We start from the raw sequence: 19,226 nt of genomic DNA, 5'->3' as shown, positions 1-19,226 counted from the left end.
TTAAAAACCACGTGCAGTCAAAAAAGTTTATACATTTACCATCAGCTTGGGGAAAGTTTGGGGAAATAAAAACTCCTATATCCTACCTACGATCAAAACTTTGCTAACTTGCTTGCAGCGCTAGAAAGAGCACAGAGTTCCCCAGTATGTTAACACTTGATTTGATAATCCATTCCCACTTCTTGACAAAAATATTAATTCTACAGTGCCTTGTACTCTCTGTGGTTTAGTGCAGACAATACTTCACGCTTCCTTACGTCACATACAGAACTAATGACGTTTTCAACGTGTTTATGTAACTCTGGCACTGTTTCTTAACAAACAGCTACAACAAGTAACATTGTTCCAGTATTTGGTTATTAAATGTGCCTGAAACTAAACTAGAGAAAAACTGAAATAGAATTCAAGAAAGTTATAGGGAGAAATCAAAAGACTGGAAACAGTTATCTCTGCCTTCTTTTTCTTTTCCCCTCCATTTACCTTACCTTTGTCACAGTTTAAAAATCCTATTGCACTTTTCCTAGTCTCAAAAAGCATTCCTCAGCAGTGCTGTCAATTCCTATCTTGATCTGATTTAAGAAAATATTTCTGAGTACATACTTTGTTGCCACAGCCTTTTCAACCTCAAGATTAAATAACTATAGTACTTACTGTTTCTCTGGACTGTACATTCTACAAATCACAGATGACGCAGAATGTAATCTTTGTAAAATGCATACCTCAGTTTGACAGTAATGCCCTATAACATGCAGTATCTGCTGATTTTTGACCTTTACTACTTTGAATGGCATACAGTTTGCTTTTTTGGACAGTTACCTTCTGTTTCCAATACAGAAATCCTGTAATAATACCAATGTATTCAAAAATTGGAATTGAAGTTCTGTACCTGGCTAAGTGAAATATCCAAATAGCAGTCTCCACCTCGTGCTCCCCAAGAATTCATTTAATACAGGTCATACATTTCCTATTGTTCTAATCCCTGTCCCACTTCAGTTTGTAGATCAAACTTCAGGAATAAACATATTGTTCAAATACGTTTAAGACACTGACCGTCACACTGTGCATTAACGATGCCTCATGTTTTTTCCTTTCAAGTAAGCATATGAATAGATCCACAACACACTCTCACTTTCTTTTTCCTTCTCACTTCAGCGTAGAAGAAAGCAATTACTGCGCTTACACTTGTGCTTCAGAGGCAGGCAGTGCTATGTTTGCAGCTGACAAGGTCTCTACCTAGGGAGCTGGTCTCAGACACTTCCTACTATTGGCCAACTCCATGAGAGTGATCCGCCTTGCAGCAAGGCTGGGCTGCAAACAGGCAGAACCAGATTCCCCACGTAGAAAGTAATCAATTTGCCTGTCTACTGCAGTTGCAGAAGTCAGCTTCTCTCTCGCACTGCTGCACTTGAAGATGAACCCTTGGACAATTATTTAAGGACTAGGAGCAGAAAGCGTGCTGAAAAGACTTACTGGAATGCCACTCAAGACACAGTACTTGGGAAAATACTCAAAACAATATTTGTCTCATTATACTCAAGCTTAGCCTCCAGAGCTCCTTTCTAAAGGATAACGTGTGCCATCAGCACTGGATTCAAAGGTAAAGACTTCTATTTTACTTAACGTTTAAAAAGTTGCAAATATCAGAAAAAGGCTGTGTGGTCTGTGTCGAAAGTGTCAAGACACGCAAACAGTAAATGTCGACCCTGAAAATAATTGGATAGAACTCTGGGTTAATAATGTCTCAGAGCTCCACTGCTCATGCACGGGAATGCTAAGCTTTGAAGCCAAATTTTATGCATAAAACCTCATTCTTTACTGAATACACTGGGGTTATCTTAAAGGACAGAGCTTGGTTTTAATTTTCCAAAGCAGCAGAACTTCATATGTAACAATCTTCGGTGTTTCAGAACTATAAGAAGTATTGATAAACACACTTAAAAGCACTGATGGCATATAACATTAAGTTTGCCAACTCCAAAGCTTTTGTAAATTAAATCATGCTTTACTTACTTCAATTTCACAAAGTATACTTGGAACCCTCTTAGTGTCACAAAAAGTGTTATTTATAAAAGAAACAGAGAAGAGGAAAGAACCAAATGCTTTTATGTCATGTAAGACTTTTTTTAAAAAACAACTAGAGCGCTTTGAACTTTATTTTTAGAGTCATGGGAAACAGTGTGGAAAGGGAGTGTATGTGTGCATTGGCACAACTGACATCTACACTTCAGTATTTCCCTCAGAAGCCAGAAGAAATACCAGCAAAAAAGTCTCTGAACATGAACTACGTGCACTCGTTGGCTTGCTTCTAAAATGTAAATTACCCAGCAAGTAGTGAACAAATAAGCATTAAAACTTACTTTACAGTCCAAGAGATTTGGTGAAAAAATCTGGTATAAAAAGGATATATTTGTATATCAGTTTTCTTAAAACAAACAAACAAACAAAGAAGAAACGTTAGAGAAAAAACAGATGTTTCTTTCACAGAAGGTATTCTGTATGAGTGCCTAGATGTGTTTATTTTCTTGGTTTGCAGGCTTGGACTTTTTGTTTTAAATACATTTGCTTTACAACTTGTGCATTTGGTTCTGGATTACCATACAGTAAGAACACTGAAAACTAAACAGTGTACAGGCAGGCCGTTAGAAGTAATATGTGAAAGTAGCTTATACATACTGCTTTTGGGTTTAGCCAGTTATCATAGACTCGAGAAGTTTGGTCAAATCTGCATGTTGGCCATAAAAAATATAACAGAGCACAGTATACCTCCAGGGTACTTTGGTCAAAATACTGCAGTATCAAAATTGTCAATCTTGAGTAGAAGTAACTTCAGGAAAATGTATCTTTAAAAGAATGATTGATCTAAGATCAGGAATACTAGGCTTGAAGGTTACTTCAAGAAGCCATAGCTTTGAGAATGACTGAGCCACCGTTCCTCAGAATTCAAAGGCAAGAAGGAGAAGCTTTCAACTGCGCAGCAGTCTAAACAAGAAAGAACAAAGCCATATTTTTCCACCCACGGTTGAGCTTTTAGAAATGATATTCCACATATTTTCTTCAGCATTTCATCTCATCCATTTTTTTTCCCCCTTAGACAGTCCTGTGGACAGCAATTACTAGCATGACAATAGAAAACTGAGGCCTGTGCAGTTATATGAAGAAAAGATTTATTAGTTTCTTTGTTTTCCTCATGTTACTGACCATGCAGCTCAAACTCTTGATCGAAAGACAGAAAGATGTGAGTGTTTCAGATAGTTTTTGCCCTTCAATTATTTGCAGTTCATTAGCTTTTCAAGAAAAACAAACTTACTGCTAATTCAACAAGCACACATATAGGAGAACCAGCAAATAGTTTCAGGCCTCCCACCGGGACTGAGAGGAACTCCCTGCTCTCCCTTCTTTGTGTAGACTTTTTGCAGATTGCATTTAACAGCTTTTAACTATACAAACAGTCCAAATGTGGCTCTTAGCAAATCTTAAGCTACATTCTTTGGCACTCCAAGGAGCTGCCTTAGCATTAGGCACTTTCTGGATTGTTGATAAGAGTTGGAAAATCATTGGTAACTTTTTACTGATTGACACTAGGGTCTTCCTCAAAAACACAGAATATTTAATTTCCCTAGTTTGCTTTTTATGCCTTCTAATGTTACATAGAACAACACTTTGAATATTAGGGTAAGATATAATGAAAAACTAGTGATGAGACGCTCCAAGACCATCTGCTTACAAACATCAATTAAGAAAGAGTTTGTGTACATGTAACTGCAGGGAGATCAATTTCTCTAATTCACCTTTTTCCTTAACTAGCTCCTCCAGGACACTTCTAACTATTATTTTATTTAAATGTAAGATTCTAAACTCATCCTGTTTATAGTATCTTTAGGCAACTCTAGAGCAATCCCATTCTCATACTACCTTTTGAAGTGGTTAAAAGAATGTCAGTTATCATTTGTTTCACTTTAGGTAAGCAGCCACATTCCTACCTCATACCTGAATCCTATTCTCATTTACCAAAAGTGTATTTCTCCAACACACTTCTTCACTATCTGTTTATTCCAACCTACTACTCAAATGGGCTTTACACAAAGAGATCTGAGATTATAACCAGAACACCGTATTTAACTTCCAGGTGCTTAACTGCAAAAGCAGTAACTTATGCTGCTATGTTTTTGTGTAAGAATTTAAAAAAAATCCCTGAAAATATGTATTATTTTCATATACTTTTCATGTATTTCACCTTAATAATAGACACCAAGACAAATAATGAAGTTTCTTTATGGAAACTGCCTGTAAGATACATTGTGGTTTCTGCCTTCCCTAGAAATCCTTACATTTATTACAGATGAGTTGCAAGGCTGCAGTACTTAGCCATATGACATGATAGATGAAATGAGAATGAAAACTAAGTGGGACTATGAATTTTGCTCCTGCAACTCTACTATCAGGATAAAAGAGAATCTGGAAATAGATTTATACTAACAGAGTTCTAGAGAAAACTAGAGTTAAAAATATATGCTCTATTAAATGGAAATGATTTCAGTTGTCCTTCATCCTGCTTCAGCCTTGTCTTCTGTTAATTTACTTTCAAATTCTACCTTACGATATATAAATATCTAAAGCCTCATTATGTAACTTTTGGTAGAGGAATTTATAGTCTTCTTTCTGGATTTCTATGACTTGTAGGTGACCACCATGTTCATACCAGCTAAACAAGTGAAAGTGCTGATTACTAGCATTATTCTTGTCTGAAAGAAAAACAAAACCAGGAATCTAAGTGATTTTGTTGTTGTTGTTTTTGAAGTTTCCTAAAGAGCACTACTTTCAGTAATTCTTTAGTACACGAAACATCATAAACACATTAAATAAGTTCTTCAGTTTTAAATACGAGATATTCCAGTCCTTTACCAACTAGAGGGTATAACACTCAGTGATGTATGCTGCACCTGCAAGTGTGACTTATGCCAGTGCAAAGGCATGACCATAACACCTTCCAATACCCACAGTTTCAGTGGACAGCCTGAGAATCACTGTCTGTACACATGGAAATAATGACAGATCGCTATCCTCAAATCTCCTACAGGCAATTCAGAACAGGTTACAGAACTCCAAAGTACAAACCCAGCTTTGCCACTGATTCATTATGCATCACTGAATCACATATTTCATAGAAATAGTAACATCACCACATCTCTGTAACTGATACGGAAGAACACTGGCAGCTGTAGAGACTTTGAAAGTACAAAATCTTCTAAAACAGATGATTCAAAACTTACCATATTCTCCCATACCTACTGATGCCAAAGTTCATACTTCTATTATTTGCCTATCATCTTCTCTGTTAGTATGCTTTTCCCATATGCAACACCACAGAACTGCCCTAAAAGCAGTGTATCTCCAGCATCTTGAGTGTGTTACAGATTTCTGGCCAAGAACATCTAAATTAAAATAACTAAAAATCTATTTTCTGCCCTTACCTCTCCCTTGAAGTGCTCACTCCAGCAGCACAGCTTAATGACACTCTTCCAGCAATCTCTGAATCATTTTCACCCATGAAATTTTGTTGTGCAAATCCCCTTAATACTCAGACCTGTTTTGTTATATTTGAATCAAACATTTTTATTTAGTATCTGTGTTTCTCCCTTTCACATCAACTAGAGAACTCCCAAGCTACATAGCTTCAAATGTACCATTTCTATTCTCCTTCACATGGGTCGTTTTGGGTTTGCCCAGTTGTCTTCTGGCAGTGCTAGTATGGGATATTTTCTCAAGAAACAAGATTCTATTTCCTCAACATCACATCACATAGTGGGCTGTGATGATACAACATGTTACTAATTATACAAACAGCCTTCGCATGTTAGCAGTTCTTAAAAATATTGATAGGGATCTCATTCAAGTCCCCTGCATTGAAAATGCAATTGATTTTGCACTGTCATATGATATACTTTGATAGTACTTACCTACCTTGCAAATACAAATGGTATGCATTTTTAGGCCTATACCCAAGGCAAACTCTCCGCCTTTACTGTTTTCTTGTTGAATAACAACCATGCTGCCCACAAACAGAAACTTGAACTTACAACTAGTCTTAAGTATGCTTTTCCAAGGAATTATCATCTTAAAACATGATGATTTAAGAGGACACTTTCATCCTTGCTTTAAGCATGTGTTTTTACAAGACAATTAAGCTAAAAGAAACTTTTTTATTTTGAAAAAAGGAGAAAATAAATTTAATCTGCAACAAATTTCCTTACTTCAGTTGCTTAAAACGTATCTTGGAGTAATAACACAAGATTCTAGAGCACATATTATTTCTTTTCTTGAGAGAATAAATGAAAGCACAACTTTTTCAGAAAGCTTAAATTTCGATTCAAAACCTCAGTCTTTCCCAGAAACTATTAAGAGTTAATATTAAGTTTAAATGACATAAATACTTCAGTAATTTTTTTATTGAATTGCTAAGACACTCAAAACAGCAATGAGGTTCCAGACCAGAGCATGACTCTGAACATGACTCAAAGCCAATGCTGTCAAAAAGAACAGTTACACAGGTTTGTTTTTTTTTTTGCACAATATAACAGAGATGCAACTTCACTGCAGCCTAGAAATGTATTAAATAAAAAATTACTTTTAGCTGAAATTCCTTTGGGATATACGTTGCTTGCAAGTGTCTTCTACCTAGTGCCCTTCATTGTATCATAACTAAAGGACAGAAAAATAAATCAACCCTTATTTTTATTGCAGGTTTGTTTCGGTTTTGCTTTTTAAAGCTGTTTCAGCAGAGGTAATGATGTGATCTTTGATAAGAATTTAAGGCATACTTTATCATCAAAACAAATTAATAATGGATAATAGTAGCCCACTTCTCAGGATCTACTGTTCTCCTAGGCAGGGTGTAGATCACAGAATCACAGAATTGTAGGGGTTGGAAGGGACCTCCAGAGATCATCGAGTCCAACCCCCCTGCCAAAGCAGGTTCCCTACAGCAGGTAGCACAGGTAGGCATCCAGGCAGGTCTTGAACATCTCCAGAGAAGGAGACTCCACCACCTCCCTGGGCAGCCTGTTCCAGTGCTCCGTCACCCTCACTGTAAAGAAGTTCTTGCGCATGATTGTGCGGAACTTCCTATGCTGCAGTTTCTGGCCGTTTACCCTTGTCCTGTCTCCACTCACCACTGAAAAGAGTCCGGCCTCGCCATTCTGCCCCCCACACCTTAGATATTTATAGACCTGGATCAGGTCCCCTCTCAGTCTCCTTTTCTCAAGGCTGAACAGACCCAGTTCACTCAGCCTTTCCTCATAGGGGAGATGCTCCAGGCCCTTCACCATCTTCGTGGCCCTTCGCTGGACTCTTTCCAAGAGATCCCTGTCTTTTTTGTACTGGGGAGCCCAGAACTGGACGCAGTACTCCAGATGAGGTCTTACCAGGGCAGAGTAGAGGGGGAGGATCACCTCCTTTGACCTGCTGGCCACGCTCTTTTTAATGCACCCCAGTAAGCCATTGGCCTTTTTGGCCACAAGGGCACACTGCTGGCTCATGGCCAACCTGTCGTCCACCAGGACACCCAGGTCCCTTTCCGCAGAGCTCCCCTCCAGCAGGTCATCCCCCAACCTGTACTGGTGCATGCAATTATTCCTCCCCAGATGCAAGACTCTACACTTGCTTTTGTTAAACCTCATCCGGTTTCTTTCTGCCCAGCTCTCCAGCCTATCCAAGTCTTGCTGAATGGCAGCACAGCCTTCAGGCGTGTCAGCCAATCCTCCCAACTTCATATCATCGGCAAACTTGCTGAGGGTGGCCATTATCCCCTCATCAAGGTCATTGATGAAGATGTTGAACAAGACCGGACCCAGCACAGACCCCTGAGGAACACCGCTGGTTACAGGCCTCCAACCGGACTCTGCACCACCAACAACGACCCTCTGTGCTCTGCCAGTCAGCCAGTTCTCAACCCACCTCACTGTCCACTCATCTATCCCACACTTCCTCAGCTTTGTTATAAGGACGTCGTGGGGGACAGTATCAAATGCCTTGCTGAAATCAAGGTAGACTACATCCACTGCTCTCCCCCTATCCACCCAGCCAGAGACAACATCATAGAAGGCTACCAGGTTGGTCAAGCACGACCTCCCCCTTGTGAACCCGTGCTGACTACTCCTGATAACCTCCTCTTCTTCCAGTTGTCTGGAGATGACATCCAGTACAAGCTGTTCCATCACCTTTCCAGGGACAGAGGTGAGGCTGACTGGCCTATAATTGCCTGGGTCTTCCTTCTTGCCTTTTTTGAAGACCGGGGTGACGCTGGCTATCTTCCAGTCTTCAGGCACCATCCCTGTCTTCCAAGACTTCTCAAAGATGACAGAAAGCGGTTCAGCAATCACCTCTGCCAGCTCCTTCAGCACCCGTGGATGAATCCCATCGGGTCCCATGGATTTCTGAACATTGATGTTGCCTAGGCGCTCCCGGACCACCTCTTCCCTGACAGAAGGGGGGTCTTCTATTCCCCAGATCCTCTCACTAATCTCCAGGGTCTCAGATTCCCGAGGGGGAGCTTTTCCACTGAAGACAGAAGCAAAGAAGGCATTCAGTATCTCCGCCTTCTCAGCATCCCCCGTTACCAGAACACCCCTGTCACTTAGCAGGGGAGCCACATTCTCCCTAGTCTTCCTTTTACTGTTAACGTACTTGAAAAAACCTTTTTTATTATCCTTTATCCCCTTTGCCAGATTTAATTCCAGGCGGGCTTTAGCCTTCCTTGTCGCATCCCTGCAGACCCTGACAACATTCCTGTATTCTTCCCAAGTAGTCAGACCCTTTTTCCACATTTCATGGGCCTTCTTCTTTCCTTTGAGTTTGTGCACGAGCTCCTTGCTCATCCACACAGGTCTCCTACCCCCCTTTCCCGATTTCTTCCTTACAGGGACGCACCGATCCTGAGCTTGGAAGAAGAGCTGCTTAAATGCCGACCAGCTCTCACAGGCCCCCTTGCCTTCCAACACCCTAGCCCATGAGACAGCTCCAAGTAGGCCCCGAAAGAGATCGAAGTTGGCTTTCCTAAAGTCCAGGATAGCAATCCTACTTTTTGCTTTACTTCTTCCACTCAGGATCTTGAACAAACCTGTCATTGTAAAGGCCTGTACCTGTCATTGTAAAGGCTTCCCATCCACATAAGCCATCACTTTGGAGAGACTCATCTCTGGTGAACAACACATTAAAATTATCAAAACGCCAATACTCCTGCAGTACCCTTAAAATATTTGACAAAGATGTGAAAATTGTACTCCTAAACCTGTCAATAATATATAAGAAGATGACTACCAGAACAAATACAAACTGAATCACCAGTGAATCTGAATAACAACTATGTGTGTGCACTGGGAGAGGGGGGATGGAGAGCAAAGCCTTCCTAGGAGATGAGGCTTGTCAGCATGACCAAACTGAAATGCAGCATGCGCATTCCTACTCCCCTCTCCTGGCCAAATATAGTATGCTAATGAAAGCTGGTCAATAATCCTTAAGCTCTAAGTACAGCTTATGTACTGTAAAATGTACTGCAAAACTGACCCTGACTTTTTCTCTTCTGTAGACTATCCTGTTCCCTTCCTTACCCCTATCCACCTTCTGCCCAAAATCATTCTGCAGCCTTATCTGTTCTTTGGCTATGCTTTCACTATTACATAACTTTTTTACTGTACATAGAAAAGGCACAGTGCCACATGAATTCGACTGAATTACCACAGCTGTATCATCTCCCTGACTACACAGTATCTTTTAAAGGCCTACAGCTTGTGATTATGGTTCTGAATAATGCTTCAGTAACTCAAATGCAGCAACATTTATGTCTGAGGAATGGCAGGAAACGCCGACAGATCTCACTGATGCTCTTCACATTTGTTTATGTCAGAGCACTCAGAGCTGTTTCTAAACTTAGTCAACAATTTGCTGCTGCAGTTTAGCAAGCTAATGCTTGTTTCCTATTACCATTACTGAAGTCAACCTCCTGCTCTTAGCTGTTGTAACCCAACTTCTCCAACCAGTGAAGAAGAAGTCTGACATGGATGCTAACAATGTTCTAGGCTATGCTGAGTGGAAGGTTGCCTTGAGCATAAATTAGCAGAGGGAGTACAAATGTGAGTAATTGGGTATGAAGAACAGGAAAGCTGGAATTTCTATTCCTACAGTGATTGCCAGCTGTAGTATTTCATCACTTCTGTAAGGCAAGTCCTCTGTTTCTGACAGTGCTTCCAGATTCCTTCAGATGAAAAAAAGAAATAAATTGCCCCATCCAAGTTAAGCGTTAAGCAAGTGGGACATGAAGCAATATATTACATACCAGAATAAGTTATTTAAAAGTAACCTCAAAATTCTAACAGCACTTTTTGAAATTTGTGGCTTTTAGACACAAACCTGGTTTTCCCTTAAACACTCAAGTGGGAGTTTAATGGAGAAATTTAGGAATTTAACAGAGAGATCTTGTGTTTTACACTGAATTTGTATATACTAAATTATCCTTCAATAAACGTTTCCTACTGCATAACAAGACAACACCAAAGGAGCAAACTTTAGCACAGTTAAGTGTCAATATCTTTCATCAAGAAAAGTACAGGACTATTTGTTTATGTGAGAGTTAATACCAAGGCAAAACCTCAAGTCGGAGTCAGTCAAAGGAATACTGGGAAAGAGAAATCCAATCCAAACTAAGTAATTGTGTGTTGATTTCCCAGTAGGAAACCTTTCTCCGAGTTTGAGATTGCTGAACAACGTCAGATAGCAGGATCAGGCTTTCTTACATGACCTGGAAAAAACTCAACACTTCACACACCTCTTTTCAGGACACTTGTGGAATTAGACCACGAATTACTACGTATATAGTCTAACGCATAAAGGCAAGGAAAAACAGATTCTCAATCACAGTCTGGTCCCTGGCTCGCTTAATTCATGGAAAAGATCCCAGTGACTTCTGTAGACTGAAGATGGTGCCTCCAGGTGTGATTTTGACCAGAAGCCAAAGTGCTGCGTGTGTTGGAGAAAACAACCTCCTCAATTTCAGTAAGAGGTATTTACTTCTCTTTACCACTTGGATCTGGACGATCCAAGACACAATGCCTACCTAAAAGGAAACAAAGCTTATATTCACAGCGTGCTTAGCAGCTAAAATAGGTATCAGTATGTGAAATACACACCTGTCTTAAGAGAAGCTTGATGTTTTAAAATACAAACCTCCAACAGTCTGAAATAGTGAGAATTCTTTCCTTTCTAACTTAGAAACATGGTGCTTGGCTGACATTAGCAAGTGAATTCTTATTTACAAAGTGCCCTTATGGTGCCCTGTGAAATTCAGCACTTTTCTCCATGAAAATTGGTGATATGTATCATGAGAACATAATCCCCCAGGACAGAAGAAACAAACCTCTCCTCCGCAAACAGATGTGCACACATTCCCCACCTCTGTAACTTAGGCTGCCTTTTGGCAAGGAACTTCAGCAGCTGCACATCTGCAGAGGTGAAAAACTTTCAGCAGAAAATACAGAGGATCTTATTGCTCCCACACCTGCAAAGCAAGCTCAGCATTTGTTCCTCTCCAGATGACACCCTGATGAGTTGATTAAATCATTCAGAAGCATGCCTATTCACATTGCTTGCAAAACACCATGGTTATGACAGCATCTCACCTGAACTGCTTACAGCAGTAACATGGTTTGTCAGCAAGAACTTAGCAAGCGCTCTCACAGAGTATTAAGGGAAAAGTGCCTTTCAAGGACACTGTTAATATAAAATAATTCTACACAATAAAACTGTGAGACCACTTGTTATTAGGGAAACACCTAAAGACCTGTTTAATTTTAAGCACATGATCAAAGCCCACTATCTTCAATTAGACTTGAGCTTATGCTGCCCGAAGTCCAGTCTCAGCTTCTCAGAGCGAAAATGACATACAGTATTGGGAAACAGAGAGCTCTTCTGGGGAGGTTTAACCACGTGCTCAGATCTGTGCATCTACTTAAATGATTTGTCAAACTGGGAGCACTATATAGAATTTTTAAATATATAAGGATCACATAAAAACTCCACTATTCTGAAAGTGAAATTTAATCAAAACGTGGAGCACCTAAGAATGTTAAACGAATCTGGCTACAAACATCACAAGTCTTCTTCCCCTGAAACACTCACTCTCAAGTCAAATTAACCTTTGTGCAAATGACTAAAAAGGCAAACCTGGTAGCATATCTGTGGCAGGACAACGGCCTCATGATAAATGGGAAAGAAGTCTAGTTGATGTAGAAGATCACAGGATGTTTAATTAGTAAAAACCTTTACTCATCACTGTTGCTATTGCTCTCTGTCCAGCTCCCAGGAATTAATATTATTCCAGCTTCAGACTGGTTTCCATGATCCAAGAAGATGAGGTAATACTCACATGAAAGATGAAGACAGTATCAAGGTTCACAATGCTCATTCACTGAAGGACATAATTCCTTCAAACTACTGTCTGACCAGCTGTGCTTGATTTGCCCTCAGCATTACTGTGGGGCGGCATTATTTCCAGAAAAGGTAGAAATAAGGTTATTGACATACATCAATACTCTAAAGAAAGAAATCCTAGTGTTAAATATCAGATTAAAAATGGGTTTGAATGGGTTTGAAAACATCAGATCCTTTTGAAATAGTTCGAAACATGAAGAATTGGTTTAAACTCGGCAGAGAAAGCTGGAACCAGTCTGTATTCTGAATGCAGGGGACTTAGTCACTCAAGAGATTTCCATCTATGAATTCCCTTAACTCTAAAAGGGCTGGCACATTCTCCCTGTGTTGGCAAAAACTTCAGTAAGTCTTTCATCTCAACCGAAAGAACAGCAGGATGCACACCTATACATACAATCCAACACAAAGGACAACAACACAAAGGACTCCCTATATGAACCAAGTTAGTTAGGAAACACTCAAATAGTCAAGCCAACAATTTCCAAGGTTATCTATGTCATGAAGACATCCTTGTTTATTTTAAACCAGCATGAGTTTCAGTTGCAATACAATCAGCCACATTTACTGGCAAGCAAGTTCAGAGGCGGGTTTTGAAGGCAATCCAAATAGGAGGTAGGATACGAAAGTAGGGTTCCATTGCTTACATTCCACTCCCTAGTGAGTTCAATAAACAAGACAAAAAAAAAAAAAAAAAAAAAAAAAAAAAAAAATTAGCTGCTTGAAGTGTTTTCTGCTTACTTCTTCTTATGTCTGAGATTTGAGAAGAAACTGTTCCTTTTGTGGATAACTATATGATTCATACTTTGCAAAGAGCCCCCTAACAGTCATGCAATTCTGCTGCTTTTTAGTTTCTTCTCTCCCTCAAGGAATTCAAATATTTTGAGATCAGTGAACCCAAACCATCAAAAAGTAGATTAATAATTGTTAATAGATACACAAATTGAACAGCAAACCTAGTTCTCATGGTCCTCTGATCAACTCACTTCAAAGCCACAGCAAATTGAACATAAGAAAAATCCGTAACTGTCCTTTTGAGAAATTGTGCTGTGTTCTGATGGAACAACTGGATGACCGTATGCATGTATTACAGCTTTCCAGTAATTACTTGAATTTCCTTAGATACAATAAAGTCTTGCCACCTCACATAAGCATTAATGGTGCCATTAAAACTTGCTTTTGATCATAGGATTGCCAAGCCATGTTAAATTAACATGGGTCAACAAATGCGTTAGGCTGTACTAAAACAAGATTTTCAGGTCAATTCTCTACAGCCTTGTTCTTTCACATGCCCCACGCTGAACTTTCCCCACAGCAGTCATGGTGGTGCCAAGCAGTTCTGAAACATTTCAAAAGAATGTTAACCTTAAAGAAACTGCTTCTTTTTGCTGTGGGAAATACCACTAGTTAAGCAACACTAAGGAATTACTGTAATAAAATAAATACATGTTGTATTTTTCTCCACCCTGAAGTAGCATTTTCCACAAAATTACTTGGAAGTTTGCCTGTTAACTCTCAGTACAATATGGTAACTTTCACTATCTACCAGTTCTTTTTTTGTTTGTTTTTCTTTTTTTTTAATTATTCTCTTGCAGCAAATGAATAAACATTATGTTTGGATCTGAAATCATAGAAGTGGGGGGTGGAGTTGAGGGTTTTAAGGGAAACCAATTAAAAAAGCAGTAAGGGAAATCTGTACTACGGTACAACATCAGCATTGTTTCTTACAATTGATGTCTGTACGTTTAAAGTTTTTTTTTTAAGCTAATCTTCCTGTAGATAGCAATGCATAAATCTATGGAAAATATGTTCACAATGTACAGCTCCATGACTTAGATAATGAAAAAAAAATATTTAGGGACCTTAAATATGGGTAAGGGATCAGAGAAACCACAGAACTATTATATGAAGTTATTCTAATGTAACAAAATTGTTTGCATATTGACAGGTTACTAGATTGATTCCTTGTAGCTATTACAAAATGCACTCTTTCGGATACTGGAAAGAAATAATGCATTTGCTTACCAAAAAAGATTCTCTAGAATTGGGATTTCAGACAATATGCATCTATAAAACACAGTCACTTAGAAGACTATCCTGAAACCTCTCAAAACCAGCTAAAAGATACTACTGCACAGTTTAACATTCACGCCTGAATAAACCCATGAAAGAAACACATTTGACTTGACCAGAAGACCCTAAGTAAAAATTTAATAGTCTTCTAGTCCTGAACACTTCACTTTTAACAGATTTTCAGTTCTTGATTTTATTTCAAGAAAAACATTCATGGGAAGTTTAAGAAAATACTTTCATCCCTGTAATTAAAAAAGATTATATACTCAAAGGAAACTTTCTTTTAATTAAAGAAAGAAAACTGTTGAATTACATAGTATTAAACATATGCATACACACCAAATTTGTGGAGTCTACCTAAAGAAATCAACAAATACCTAAGAGAGGTGATTCACCCTCAGTAACATGTGGAAGTAACATGTAACAAAGTAACACCCTCAGCACTGTCAAATCAGAGGTATCTCATGTAACTAATTCTTGCTCTGAGTAACTGAGAGTCACTGAACAGTTTGCAAGCTAATCACAAACTATTTATTAGATTTATACAAAAAACTTGAAAAATAAGAAGTAAAACCCAGTGCCAATCAATTGCAAAGCAGCAACAACTGATACTTTTGACTTCTGCAGAATGGAGCATCCCTTTTGTTTACAGAGCAGAGGACAACAAACAAACAATGAAAAATAGCAGCCCTAAAACAGCCATAACAACAATAACAAAAATAATCCTACCAAAAAGACAAACTATGCAGTAGATATGCAAGAAGGTGCAGAGTGTGTGCACTAATTCCATAAACTCAGGTTCATTAATATGATTCAAAGACTTCTAGAAGTTGCCTGCTAGTGTGTAGGGGTTATGCTCCATGTAATGAAAATGTGCAACATAAGCATCTTACTACCAAATGCCCTTCAGTATATGAATTTTGAAAAGCCAAGTTAAATCTTCAGAAATGTTTCAGTGAAAAAGTACTTTGATGAAAGAGCTGTTTTAGTCATTTTAAATATTCCCTTAAAGGTCCATATCATCCACAGTGTTCCAAACGACTTATTTACCTGCACAGAGATCTCATAAAGAAAGGAAATATTTGAAAATAGACAAAAGGTCTTGCAAACTTAAACAAATGAGCTGTAATACTCTTCAAAAACAATTTAATGGCACTCATAGGAAGAAACGCCCACAACATTCACATTGTGTGTGTCTAAGTTACAGATTTTTTGGTCCAATCCCCAGTATGTGGTACAGAGCACTATATCCCAGAAGCATGCCATCCCACATAAACACCCACAAACAGCCCTTTCCAAGCTCTTATTCCTTGTGGCATTAAAAGGTTCTTTCTTTATCTGAACTTAAAGAAGAAATATTTGCATTCAGAAATACTAATGCTTATCACTCTTGTTTTTTGGGGCTTCTTAGTTAATGGTTCATCTGTGTGCATTACAGGTTATAGATACCTCTCCATGGATATTGCTGCATTCAAGAAGATAAGCACACATTCAACAGAGGTCATTTAAAAATATATACATATTTTATTGTGGCCATAAACCAACTGCAAAAAGCTGCCAATTTTTAAGATTTTGTTTTTAATTTTTTTTTTTTTTTTTTTTTTTAAATGGAAGATGTCTTCAAGCAAATCCTTGAAATACTTTCCTACGTTCAAAATCAAACAGGGAAATTTAGACTGACCGCAGAGGCCAGGCTGAAAGCTATGCCCAAAGCCATATGAAAGGTACGTTTCTCAGATTTGCTAGAAAATCATTCCCACTAAAAAAGTCCAGCATCACATTAACAGATCTCTGTTAATATAATTCTCAGAGTGAGTTTAAATATCTCCAGTGAAGCATGCACAACAGTTAAGGTAGAAAACATAACTAAATCTACTTTCTATTAAATAAGAAACACTACTGAATTGTGTGCTAATATGTTGTATAAATATGTCAGTAAAAATTGTATTAAGTTCACAAATGGCAATGTAAAGTGACAGAAATCCAAAGAAGCTTATAAAATCTTCAATACCTGATGTTAATTATACTGAATTCACTTCTATTTAGTATTTTCATACTGAACTACAAGTTCTTGCTTGCTGTAGTTCAGTAATCATCACTTTAACTCGACAGATAAGGGAAGTCAAGGAAAAAACGGAGAAAAAAATTTGTGTGGCTGAACTAAGAGCTTAAAACGTATATTCAAGCCAAAATTCTGACCCCTAGGCAGATTGTCTCAAAGGCCAAAGTGCTTGCTTTCAACTGAAGATGAAAATTTTCTAGTATTTCCAAAAAGATTTAAAGTTATTCATTTTCCTTCATCAAATAAAGAATTATGATAAAACAAGAATTTGAGTTTCTCATCTCTTCCTTCACAAAGTCCCCCCATCCACCACTCCCCCCCCCATGCCATGTTCTTAGTTATTTTAAGTTCTAGATAATAAGCCATAATCTACCATAAAAATTGGATTGGACTACAAATTACTGTCTATGGAAACGCAAAAGATAACAAAAAAGCCAAGGGAAGACTTAACTGTGCACATCTGAAGATAAATTAAAAACTTTAGGTTTTGATTAAGCCCTACAGAAACTGGGTTAAAGGGGAGATTGTTCTTACATCACCTTCCTTGAACTCAAAACACTCACCTGCTAATTTTACTACCGTACAAAGTGAAGTTGCTGAGTTCCAAAACTACTTTTAATGCCTATAGACCACTGCTAACATGGATTGTCTTTACACTTTGATTACAGAAAAACAAGCTAAAAGAAACTAAAAGAGCTAACTCCCTGAGTTGCAAGAGAGGTAAAGAACAAAGAAAAAAGCTGAGCTCAAGAATCATGAGAGATCGCCTTCAGGAGCTTAAGCTCCGAGCCAAAGAACTACAGATGGCTGGAGAAAATAACTGTCCACCTGTACGAGATGAGCAGGAAGAGTTTGAACAGCAGGCCATTATTTATGAAAGGGAGCCTATAACCGAAAGGCACTTCCATGAAATCCAGAAGCTTCAGAACGAGATCAATAATTTGGTGGAGGAAGTTCAAAAATTCAGTCAACAACAAAAAAGTCTAGTATCTTCAATGAGAAGGTTCAGTGTTCTTAAAAAGGAATCTAACACAGCAAGAGAAATAAAAATTCAAGCAGAGCATATACGAAAAGGTTTGGATGAACTGTCGAAAACAGTGAAAAAAGTTGAAAGTGAATATGGGTTATCACGTGCTATAGTAAGAATTCTAGCTTCCCAGCACACTTTCCTGTCCCGGTGTTACCTAAATGCTATGCTTTCATACAATGAAGCTATAACAGCCAAACAAGAGAAATGCAGAAGATTTATTGTTCGTCAGCTTGAAGTAGCTGGTAAAGAGGTATCTGAGGACGAAGTCAATGATATGTTCCAACAAGGAAAATGGGAGATTTTCAACGAAAATCTACTCACCGAAGCCAAAATTACTAAAGCTCAGCTTTCAGAGATTGAACAGAGACACAAAGAACTAATCAGCCTAGAGAGTCAGATCAAAGACTTGAAGGACCTTTTCATCCAGATATCAGTTCTGGTAGAAGAGCAGGGGGAGATGATCAATAACATTGAAATCAGTATGAACAACACTCAAGAATACACCCAAATATCTAGAGAAAAATTTGGACTTGCAGTCAGGTATCGAAAAAGAAACCCTTGCAAAGTAATATGCTGCTGGTGTTGCCCATGCTGCAAGTAACAAAGCAGCAGCTCTTATGCAGGAAACTGAACCTATCAACCAACCCCAGGATTCTTTCATTGCTTCATTTTTCTTCTCTTTTCCCTTTCCACACTTCCACTGAGGAAAAAATTGCACCTGTTTTTCCAAACTGAGTTCAAAGACTGGAATGAGATCTTCATCTGTGCCTAAATTTTTATGATTTCCATTGAAACACATACACTAGAGGAAAAGATCAAAGGAGACAAATAACACTTCCTTGTTTTTCCACTCATAAGAAGCATCAACAAAACAATGTACCAATCATGCCATATGTGCTTTTGGGAAACATCAAAATTATTGTAAATCTCAGGATTCACAAGACCAGTTGAATTACCTGTTATAAAATAATCAGTATTCTTTCAATTGCTGGTTTTTGTTGTTGTTTGGATTGGTTTGTTTTTTTTTTTTTTTTTTTTTTTTTTTGTTTTGTTTTGTTTTGTTTTTTGTTATTGTTGTTCTTGTTTGTACAAGTGCTCATATTTAGTTGGTTCAAGTTTCATTTTTTCCTCCCAAAATACAAATAAAGTACAAATAAAAGTAACACAAAGCAGGCAATCCCAGTAACAATCAAAAAACTGATGCATAAACTTTTCTGGCTTCTTGTTTGGTTATCAAGACTACATACCGCCACCTGTCTAAGAAGAACTGTGCCCCATTTTCTCTGCACCTCCCTATTATGTAGTGGTGGGATATTGTATACTTAAATCAATTTAAAATTATACTTCGCAATGAGATTTGGATAACTAAGATGGTAAACTCCCGTAACTTCATTAAAATAAGCAAGCAGTTTTTCCTCTATTTTTGCTGAATGTAAATCTTCCTTAGAAAAACAGTATAAGGTGCCTAAAAATGTATCTGCTCGATTTCCATATACATAAAAGACTGATTAACCACTTAAGCGCACCACAGTTAAAGCTGAAGAAATAGTTGAAGAACTAATGAATCCCTTCACAAAACTAAGA

At 38.2% G+C, this 19,226-nt stretch overlaps 2 protein-coding genes across 7 annotated transcripts in view; one reads left to right on the top strand and one right to left on the bottom strand.

Annotated features, from left to right (window-relative positions):
• Positions 1 to 19,226, bottom strand: part of ARL13B (ADP ribosylation factor like GTPase 13B) — a 47,296-nt gene that overhangs the window by 15,516 nt on the left and 12,554 nt on the right. The window lies entirely within an intron of this gene.
• Positions 354 to 18,670, top strand: STX19 (syntaxin 19). Of its 2 annotated transcripts, XM_048937100.1 has the most exons (3): positions 354 to 1,597; positions 16,165 to 16,274; positions 17,281 to 18,670. In XM_048937100.1, exon 3 carries the CDS (start codon positions 17,368 to 17,370, stop codon positions 18,241 to 18,243), a length of 876 nt encoding a protein of 291 aa, XP_048793057.1. In that variant the 5' UTR covers positions 354 to 1,597; positions 16,165 to 16,274; positions 17,281 to 17,367; the 3' UTR covers positions 18,244 to 18,670. The 2 variants fall into 2 exon arrangements, with proteins under 2 accessions (XP_048793057.1, XP_048793065.1); XM_048937108.1 differs by having other exon boundaries at positions 16,165 to 18,670.

The sequence above is a fragment of the Lagopus muta genome, chromosome 1, assembly GCF_023343835.1.
Source record: "Lagopus muta isolate bLagMut1 chromosome 1, bLagMut1 primary, whole genome shotgun sequence".
NCBI lineage: Eukaryota > Metazoa > Chordata > Aves > Galliformes > Phasianidae > Lagopus > Lagopus muta.
Note: the sequence above shows the minus strand (reverse complement) of the source record. Positions and strands in the feature narration are given on the sequence as shown.

Coding starts and splice junctions, on each gene's coding strand:
- STX19 (XM_048937100.1), top strand. CDS start 17,368: ATGAGAGATCGCCTTCAGGAGCTTAAGCTCCGAGCCAAAGAACTACAG.